Genomic DNA, 10,492 nt, shown 5'->3' with positions numbered 1-10,492 from the left:
TTTTTTAAAGACATCATCAGGCACTAGCTTATAGCTTGACAAATGTTGGCATGTTGAGTTGTTAACTTAAAGTGCAAACTGTTCATTGGGTGCTTTAACAGTTAAGGGGAAAAGATAAAAAATAAAATAAATACATAAATGTTTTTATAATAGACCTAACTGGGAGTAAATCTGGCTATACACATGGGGGGAAAAGGACACTAGAAACTTATAGATGAACCACAGAGAAGATGGTAAAAGAACAGCAATTCAGTGAGAAACCAAACCAAAAGAATGCGAGTTAATAAAATCAGGGTCAGACATTTAAAAAAAGAAGAGAGGGCAGCGAATAAACCCAGAAGAGCACAAATGTTGAACCCTGAGCTTCTGAACAGATCATAAAATGATTAAAATAAATGAGTGCTATAAAGGTGTATGGGTTTTTCACCCTACTTTATTTGGACCCTACTATTAAACTTAAGAACAGTAGGGTATTTATTCAAACAATTAATTAAAGCTTAATTTGAGCCCAGACACCTTCCGTTTCTATTTCTTATTTAGTCCGATTTTTAGTTGAGCCTATTTTATACTGAAATGAATATTTAAAAACTTGTTTCCTGTGATCCTCCTAAAGTATTTTCTTCTCAATGGTCTGTCTTTGCTGAAATGACGATCTGATGTTTTTCCCTCCAAAGTGCTCTAGGACAAGGATCATGAAAATGGTCAGTCTGACCAACTATCCTCCACCTTGGTTTCAGAAACAGAGAGAGTTTTTTCTCTTTGTTTTCTTGGTTACAGAAACAGAGAGAGAGAGAGAATTGCCTCTACTCTCACTTTTCATTTTGCACCACGAAGCAAAGCTCACGTTTCTGAGCAGTGCTTGGCTCAAGGTTTCTCTAAAAAAAAAAAACCTCCCTTCTCCTTCCCCACCCGTGGCATCTCCTCACAAACAACTCATCTTCTTCTTTGAATGGTCTTCTTCATCTTCGAGACGTTGGCTGTGACCAGTTTTGCGGCTGTGCCTGCCTTAGGTTGTCCCAGAATCAAAAGGTGGGATCTTACCCGTCGTTGACTAACCAGCCTCTCACTGGCCACACAGCATCAGCAGTATTTCAGGTGTTAGGCATGAGCGGGGCGGGTGGAGGGAGGAGGGTGCCAGCATTTTAGACAGGTGGAGCACAAATGTACTTAATAGAGCATCATCTCCAATGGTTGTTCTGTCCTTGTATGCCAACTTATTCATTGGCATTCTGGGAGGTCACATGCAGAAGCTGCTGCTTAAACGGAATTTAACTAACGAAGTATTAGCTAATGAGATTTACAATATGCTAAAATGCTTTAGAAAAGTCAATCGCTATGTTCTGTGCAAAAAGCTACAGGGCCAACAGTGAGGGGACAGAAAAGAAAGTCAGAAAAAAGCAAGAATGAAGCAGAGCAGGTGTGGAAACCATAAAGATTCAGAGGTGTTGACAAACTTATGCTCCTTACTGGATTGCCACTGGAACTCGAACAAGTAAATATCATTATCACATGCCTGATGATTGAAAATAATGATGAGTTTAATAATGATGGAAAATAATCAAGAGCTCACTGGTTAATAAAAATGAAAACACCTGCATATTACAGACATTGTTTGAATGATCATTACTTCAGCATTTGAATCACACAGAGTGGGACTTATTCTTTTTTTCTTTAGAATAACACAGTGATTAGGGGCAATTAAGAAATAACACATCGTTTTCACGTGTAATAATATATATATTTTTAAAAAGGACACTTTGTTCTAAGAATGTCCTTACAAATGTCACATCAGACTCTCTCCTGCCAGGTAATTACTGTTTCTCCAAAATAAATTAAAAGCAAAGTGAACCTCAACTCACAAATCTGAAACATTCAACACACTTATATATGCCTGTCTCTACTGGAGATATAATGATCGCCATGTTTTCTAGGTGTATTTTACACACTGGTTATAGAGCCCCTCTCAGTGTTGCTGTTTGTTTTGTTTTTTTAACTGAACTACAAGGGGTATGTCATAGCATATGCATGCATTCCTGTGCAAATGTGCACCAACATCCACAACTATTCTTTTTCAGGCCTGAAAAATACTCAACGCAAGTACGTGAACGCAGACGCTTCTGTGCTTGATTTTGTGTTGTTGGACAAACTGCAATTCATAACACAATGCATGTATGCATTACATTCTAGTGTACTTTACCGAAAATCAATCAAATTAATATCTATAGTTTTAAGAGTGTGGAGGCCCGTTAATGCCAAGTAATGTAAGAGTGCATGATTGGAAGTTCTGCACTTGGCATTTGTGTACTTGTGTATAGTATTTTTCTGGCAATAAATGGCAGAGAAGACTAACCTGACATAGTCGGCCTGGTTCTTGTGGTGTCCACATAATGGATTTCCTTCCAATGAGAGTTCCACCAGCTTCAGACCCTTCAATTTATCAAGCTCTCTCTCTGTCTTCAGCTACAAGATGACACAATGACACGACTGAAAAGCTTACAGGAAACAGTAAATCTATAGGTGTCTGAGAGCATAAACATACCTCATTATGCGACAGATTGAGAATCTTCAAGTTGGGAACTTTGTTGACAATATCTACCAAGTCATCCAGCCTGTACAACCGGTTGTTGCTCAGGTTCAGACAAATCAGCTGTGAAAGGAAAAGTTTTTTGATCACATCTATAGAGTTGAACATTAAAGGGTTAGTTCACCCAAAAATGAAAATTCTGTCATTAATTACTCACCCTCGTGTTGTTCCAAACCCGCAAGACCTTCGTTCATCTTCGGAACACAATTTAAGATATTTTTGATGAAATCTGAGGGCTCTCTGACCCTCCCATAGACCGCAAGGTAACTACCACGTTCAAGGTCCAGAAAAGTACCAAGATGATCGACAAAGTAGTCTGTGTGACATCAGTGGTTCAACTGTAAAGTTACGACAAAAATAACGACTTTATCTGGGTCAGCGCCACCACATGCTCACGTCATGGTAGTCCAAAATGATGCAGTAGAGACGAAAATGTGGAATAAAGTAGTTATTTTTGGTTTTCTTTGCACAAAAAAGTATTCTCGTAGCTTCTAAACTTTACAGTTGAACCACTGATGTCACACGGACTTCTTTGTCGATCATCTTGGTACTTTTCTGGACCTTGAACGTGGTAGTTACCTTGCTGTCTATGGGAGGGTCAGAGAGCCCTCATAATTCACCAAAAATATCTTAAATTGTGTTCTGAAGATGAACGAAGGTCTCACGGGTTTCGAATAGGGCTGGACGATTTAGGCAAAAAAATTTTCACAATATATTTCTTAATTTCTTTAGACACGATATAATTCTGATATCGATATGAACACTATTAAAAAAGGCCACGTAAAAACTGCTGTGCATACAAACTTATGAAAAAATGAATTTGCCAAGTCTATGTCACCTCATATAAAGCCATATACTATTTTAGAAAAAAACAGCACAAATAAATTAATGTTCACCTGTTATTTTTATTTAGTCTTCATACAAACAAGAAATGTGAAATCACTGTCAAATAATCGTCTCAGACTCACCTAATTAATATTAATATCTTTAACTTCAAACTATAGGCTAACAAACACTACCAGCTATATTTTAGCATCATTACTCCAGTCACATGATCCTTCAGAAATCATTCTAATATTCTGATTTGCTAAAAAAAATCATTATAATGTTGAAAACAGCAGAGTATAATTTTTTTCAGGTTTCTTTGATGAATTGAAAGGTCAGAAGAACAGCATTTATCTGAAATATAAATATTTTGTAACATTATAAATGTCTTTATCATCACTTTTGCTAAATAAAAGTATTAATTTCTATCATTTCTTTCCACAAAAAAAAAAAAAGAAATCATACTGACTCCAAGCTTTTGAATGGAACAGTGTATAATGTTACAAAAGATTTCTATTTCAGATAATTGCTGATCTTTGGATCTTCAAAATGTTACTGTTTTTGCTGTACTTTGGATCAAATAAATGCAGGCTTGGTGAGCAGAAGAGAAATCTTAAAAAAAAAAAAACTTAAAAATCTTACGGTTCAAAAACTTTTGACTAGTGTAGGCTGATTATTTTTATAGATTGAAACAAATGTGCTTTAGCCAGTATAAAGAGTATGAAAAGTGCTCTGAGTTGCAGCAGAAAAAAAAAAATTGAGCAACAACAAAAACATGTTGCTGGAAATGGGCTTATTGAAAATGCAAACTGATTGTCTGCCAGCAGGAGGCGCTGTGAGCGGTAGAACTAGCGGTTTCTCCAGTAACGGCTGTAATCAAATCAGCTCCGCTCATGAACGCTTCTTTATCAGATCAAATGAAAATGCCATCGAAACTTTTCTGAAGACAGTCCTTTCCCTTCAGAGATACATTCATATAAAACACCCGTGACGTGTTTGATTTATTCAACGAATTAAACCGCCACAAATAAATCAATGTATGGGAAACACTGGTAATGTATATCGAAATATCGGAAATGTGTTTAAAAATCATATCACCGTTATTGAAAAAATTATATCGTGATGCATATTGATATTGAATTATTGTCCAGCCCTAGTTTTGAACAACACGAGGGTGAGTAATTAATGACAGAATTTTCATTTTTGGTTGAACTAACCCTTTAAATGTACACTAATGTTCAAACGTTCAGTAAAGGGTCGTAAGATTTTTAATGTTTTCGAAAGAAGACTCATTCTCACAAAGGCTGCATTTATTTGATTAAAAATACAGTAAAACTAATGAAATATTATTGCAATTTAAAATATTTGTTTTCTATTGTTAGATATTTTAAAATGTAATTTATTCCTGAGATCAAAGAGCTGCATTTCAGCAGTCATTACTCCAGTCTTCAGTGTCACATGATCCTTCAGAAATCATTCTAAAACGCTGATTTGTTGCTCGAGAAACATTTATTATTACCAAAACCATTGTGCTGCTTAATTTTTTTTTGTAGAAACCATGATAAAAAAAATTGTTCAGGATTCTCTGATAAAGTTCAAAAGAGCAGCATTTATTTGAAACAATTGTGTTACTATCTAAATGTCACCGTTTATCAATATAATGTGTCCTTGCTGAATAAAAATATTAACTTTTATTTTTAATTTCAAAAACAAAGAAATCAGACCCAAACCTTTGAAAAAGCAGTGAGATGTAAATTTTAATGCAATCATTCCAGTAAAATATAATGTACCTCAGGAATGTTCTCCTCAATTATTTTGATAACCGCCAACATGGAGTTTCTCCGATTCAAAGTGACTTCAATATTTTGAGATACCAAATCTGCCAGGAAAGAACAACAAATATTTGAGCTACAGCCTACAACAAGCCAAACAGAATAAGTGTTTTTGTTAGGAGAAAGATGACTGCATGAATGCCCAACCTGGATCGACTCTGACGTTGTTCAGATCAAGAGCCTGCTGCGACCCATCAAAGCGCTTGGCCATGCATTGCTGCAGAAGACAGTCAGTTATTAGCCATAAATGAAATAAATGAAAAGATCCTCTTAAAGGTTGCTGCAAGTAACACTCTCACCTTCAAATGCTCCAGATCTGCAGCCTTCAGATCAGTGTACATCAAAGTGGGTGGTGGGCAGCTGTTCATAATAACAGTGACCTATCCATCCAACAGATTGACACTAAATTACATTCTCAAACTCATGGTTAAACTAGAAATTCTTAGACAAATCTGTACATAAACAGGTTAATATAATTTTATATGGTTATTACTTTAGAAAAATATAATTAGAATGATGACTAAATGCCTTTTCTGACATCTTTCAGTGTTTATGACGCATCACATATACTGAATATTACCTTATATCCTTCTTTGTCTGTTATTTTCCGTGACACTTTAAACAAAGCATTAGCAGTTGTGGCGTCTTCAACATAAAACTGGGCCTTGTTGCCATCAGTGTGATACTATGAGCAAAAAATTCAAGACGGAAAAGATTCAGCAATAAGACATACATTGATGCTTTTCTACAAGCATGCTGAGGAAATGCATTTTAGTGTAGACTTACATGAACGGCATGGAATGGCATGGAACAGACGCTCTGAAGCGAAGACAAAAGCCAATCTTTGTCATATTTCTTGCCGAAAGGAATCTGTGGCAAGACACAAATACAATCACAATGTAATATACAGATAAGGTCACAAACAATTTAAATTAAAGCCTAACACATTAATAACTGCTTAATTCAACATCTAAAGCACTAACAGTCATTTTAAACCAGTTCTTGCGGCCTCCATCAGAACCACCACTTCTGCCTCCATATCGATTGCCACCTCTATCTTCATTTCCACCTCCGCTGCCATTGCCGCCGCCACCACCACCACGTCCACCTTTGCGATTCTGGCGATTCTGTGGCCGGCCATATGGATTGCTGAAAACAAGCATAAAATTTTGACCGCTGTACTTCAACGATTATATAAGAAAATAAGTGTAATTATGTCCCAAAGTGCTTACAATCTGCGCTGGGAGCCACTGTCTTGAGGACCTTCTGCCATGGTCACATCTCCATCATCATCCTGAAGTTTGGACCGAGGACCAGGGCCTCCTCCTCCACCACCACCGTGACCGCCTCGATGTCTCGGTCGAGAAATCTGGTCGCTGTACAGGGGGGCTCTGAAAGGGCCTCTGCCTTTACGATTACGGTGCTTTGGTCCACCAACACGGTCATCGTGCTCTGATAGATGGAAGACGAAAGAGTCAGAGGTGTGACTATTACCTCGAAAAAAACTGTTCCAAACTTATGACTAATTTCCACAGAGAAATAAGCATTGCAGTTAATAAATATTTGCTTTAATAGTTTAGTTCCCTCTCGAGCTTTCACGAGACATTTCTCCAGAACTCCAACCTTTCCTGAAGTCCTATTGGCTCACACCAGTCTAAATGACTGGCCAATTGTCGCGAAGTATGCAAATCGCATGCAAATACGGACGTGGTCGAGAGGCAGTATAAAATGCGGTGCACGCGACATTTAACGTCAGAATCTTCTCCTTCACTTTGCTGAATAACCTAAGAATATGGCTTATAAACTATTACAGCTCACTTAAGGTTCGCTCATCAGAGGGCGGTGCCTGGATTGCCGCTCCTCTGCGGCGTTCAGGTGAGTATGACATTTTTCTTCAGATGCCAGATTAGTCCGTCTGCCCTCTATCAGTGGTGGACCATAAGGACTCTGTGATGAGTTCATGCCGTCAAAATGTCCGCATTCCTCTCACCCATTGAACCTGCACGACATCAGCTCGGCTTCTCACGTCCCCCTTCCATGGCGGAGCGGAGAGCCGAGTGCAGATACTGGAGTGAAGGGTTCTCATGTCGCCGCAGATGCCACACGACCCACTGTCTAAAAAGTGTGCAGCTCCCCGCTTGGGAGCGGCGTTCTGCCGTGTGCAAAGCACAATCACTGGCTCCTCACTCGTTCACACGATACCAGCCCCTCATCAGCGGCTGCCGTGTTTGGAAGACACTGCTCTCTCATTCACACGATACCAGCCCCTCATCAGCGGCTGCCGTGTTTGGAAGACACTGCTCTCTCATTCACACGATACCAGCCCCTCATCAGCGGCTGCCGTGTTTGGAAGACACTGCTCTCTCATTCACACGATACCAGCCCCTCTGCACGACATCAGCTCGGCTTCTCACGTCCCCCTTCCATGGCGGAGCGGAGAGCCGAGTGCAGATACTGGAGTGAAGGGTTCTCATGTCGCCGCAGATGCCACACGACCCACTGTCTAAAAAGTGTGCAGCTCCCCGCTTGGGAGCGGCGTTCTGCCGTGTGCAAAGCACAATCACTGGCTCCTCACTCGTTCACACGATACCAGCCCCTCATCAGCGGCTGCCGTGTTTGGAAGACACTGCTCTCTCATTCACATGATACCAGCCCCACATCAGCGGCTGCCGTGTGTAGTGGACTCCGCTCTCTCACTCATTCAGGGCACTATGAAGCCCCGCTTCAGTGCGGCGACAAGCGATTCAGTCGCTTACCCACTCACCAGCAGTAAAGCGGCAAGGAGTCACCTGATGCCCCTGCTTGGAAAAGCGTGCGAAGGCAAGGAGTCACCTGATGCCCAGTCGTTTCGCTGGACTATTATGTCAGTTGTTCACGCCCCTACGAAGTGGTGTTCAACTAGGTCGTATAGCCATTCACAATCTGTAATGACAGGCGCAGATGCCGCCGCCCACACCGGTTAAAATGCGTGCCATGCAAGCAATGAGCCTTGTTATGCCGAGGCACGCTTTCCAGCAGCAGACCGCGAGATCGAGGTCTTCTTTGGCGCACGGCTCATCATGCAGGGATACCAGGCCCGTGACCACTGCTGCCAGGAGCCGGATGTGCAGAGAAAAGTGTAAAGGGACCCGGGAAGAGGCACCACGGCAAGTGGAGGAGCCCGCACCGTGACTCCCGCCCGCCGTCAGCTGCCAAGCCGTCGTCCTGACAGCTCGGAGAGGAGGGAAGAGTAGCCTACGCGATCAGCCTAGCCCCCAAGCAGTCTCAAAATTGTTAAAATTTGTGTTTGATGTGTGTGTAGGATCATAAAAAAAAATTGCATATATGTGCACAAAAGAGCTCTTTCCTCCTCACTCAGTCAATGTAGCGCTGCTCGCCTCGCCCCTGAGCGGTGCAGAGCCGCTGCTCACACGTTATAGCCACGCAGCACTTGCCGGCTCATCCAACGACCAAGCCGCTATGTCAGTTCCTGAACGCGTGGAAAACTATTCCGGGAATCTCGTGCTGGTTACTCTGTGTGATAGAGCATGGGTACTAGGGATGTAACGATTAACTGCGAGCCGGTTGAAAATCGATTCAAATATGTGACGATTCAAATCGGTTGAGATGCTAAACAAATCGCGATTCATTTAGGGGTAGGAGTTTATATGAATGCATGTCTGAGAGGAACTTACTGTCTTTAGAAAAGTTGAAGTCTCTAACATTGCCTCGAAATGCACTGGTTCTGAGACGAGGTATGCAACCTGCTCGAAAAAGGAGCGGTAGAACGAGTCCCTCCTAGCGAGCTGGAGACCGCCATTTTATGGTGCCCAAGAGAGATGCAGGACTCCGTCCGATTCTAGATCTCAGGCCCATCAACAGAGCGCTCTCCAAGCCTGCGTTCAGGATGATAAAACAGATCCTGGCGCGAATTTGCCCCGGGTACTGGTTGCATCTGTGAATTTAAAGGACACGTACTTTCACATTCAGATAGCAGCGCATCACAGACTCTTTCTGAGATTTGCTTTCAAGGCACAGTGTACCAATACTCTGTTCTCCCATTTGGGCTGGCTTTGGCCCCGTGCATTGTTTCAAAGTGCATGGATGCAGCTCTCGCTCCCCTCAGAGCGAGCGGGATGCGCATTCTCAATTATTTGGTTGACTTGTTGTTCTTAGCTCAGTCACGGGACACACTATAGACAAACTGTTTCGTCACTTGGAGTTCTTGGGGCTGTGTGTGAATGTGCGTAAGAGCATTCTCGCCCCGAGTCAGTCTATAACGTATCTGAGAGTGTGCTTTGACTTGGTGGAGATGCGTGCTCGCCTCTCTCGGGAGTGCTCGGCGGCCATTTTGTCTTCCCTGCACCATTTCAGACTGGGCAGCTCTGATCACTTGAAGTAATGTCAGAGGCTGCTGGGACTCATGGCAGCGGCATCAGTATGTCATCTGGGTTTACCACACATGTGCCCACTGCAGTTACTGCTGAAATCTCGAGCCCCTTGGACGGCGTGGACTTCGGACCGTTTGCGCATCGCGGTCTCCCGTGGCTGCATCGAAGCCCTGAGGCCGTGGCGCAAAGATCTCCTCAGTCAGGGGGATCCCCTGGGCTTGATGACATCACGTGTCGTGGTCACTACGGACCCGTCGACTCGCAGATGGGAAGCAGTGTGCGAGGGTATGCCGGCTTCGGGCTGTGGTCAGAACCTCAGAGCCAGTGGCACATAAACTGCTTGGAGCTGGAAGCAGTGTTCTTAGCTCTAAAGGATTTACGGCCGCAGCTGGAACAGCGACATGTACGGATTCGCACCGACAACGTCTGTGGTGTCGTACATAAACCACCAAGGGGGCGTACGATCCAAGGCTCAGTACAAGCAGGCAGCGAATCTCTTGCTATGGACGGACCGTCATTTTCTCTTCTGAACCGCAGGGCAGAAATGCTTTTGAGGAAGGGGATTCCTTAAGGAGAGTGGAGGCTGCATCCCGAGTCAGTTCGGATGATTTGGACCCACTATGGGAGAGCGGAGTTGGATCTGTTCGCCACGAGCGAGAATGCGCACTGCCCGCTGTTCTTCTCCCTGTCTCACTCCCGGCTGGAAGGGGACGCTCTGACATTGCACTGGCCAGCAGCCAGACCGTATGCGTTCCTCCGATCAAGATAATGCAGCTGGTGATATGCAAGATCAGGGAGGAGGAGGCTTCGGTGACACTCCTCGCCCCAAACTGGCCGAACCAGCCTTGGTTCCCGGACCTGACAAAGCTGCTGGTGGCGCC

General features: G+C 42.8%; 1 protein-coding gene across 2 annotated transcripts in view; it reads right to left on the bottom strand.

Annotated features, from left to right (window-relative positions):
- The window catches only part of LOC107559416 (nuclear RNA export factor 1-like), a 23,006-nt gene that overhangs the window by 3,823 nt on the left and 8,691 nt on the right, over nucleotides 1-10,492 (bottom strand). For both annotated transcript variants that reach the window (XM_016243230.1, XM_016243231.1), the window contains exons 2-10: nucleotides 6,474-6,693; nucleotides 6,225-6,390; nucleotides 6,028-6,111; nucleotides 5,822-5,926; nucleotides 5,541-5,621; nucleotides 5,389-5,458; nucleotides 5,200-5,288; nucleotides 2,540-2,647; nucleotides 2,351-2,460 (exon numbers count right to left, since the gene is read on the bottom strand). In XM_016243230.1, the coding sequence (XP_016098716.1) occupies nucleotides 2,351-2,460; nucleotides 2,540-2,647; nucleotides 5,200-5,288; nucleotides 5,389-5,458; nucleotides 5,541-5,621; nucleotides 5,822-5,926; nucleotides 6,028-6,111; nucleotides 6,225-6,390; nucleotides 6,474-6,693 (1,033 nt within the window). The remainder of the gene's footprint in view (nucleotides 1-2,350; nucleotides 2,461-2,539; nucleotides 2,648-5,199; nucleotides 5,289-5,388; nucleotides 5,459-5,540; nucleotides 5,622-5,821; nucleotides 5,927-6,027; nucleotides 6,112-6,224; nucleotides 6,391-6,473; nucleotides 6,694-10,492) is intronic.

The sequence above is a fragment of the Sinocyclocheilus grahami genome, unplaced genomic scaffold, assembly GCF_001515645.1.
Source record: "Sinocyclocheilus grahami isolate Dianchi unplaced genomic scaffold, SAMN03320097.WGS_v1.1 scaffold684.1, whole genome shotgun sequence".
In the NCBI taxonomy this organism is placed as follows: Eukaryota; Metazoa; Chordata; class Actinopteri; order Cypriniformes; family Cyprinidae; genus Sinocyclocheilus; species Sinocyclocheilus grahami.
Note: the sequence above shows the minus strand (reverse complement) of the source record. Positions and strands in the feature narration are given on the sequence as shown.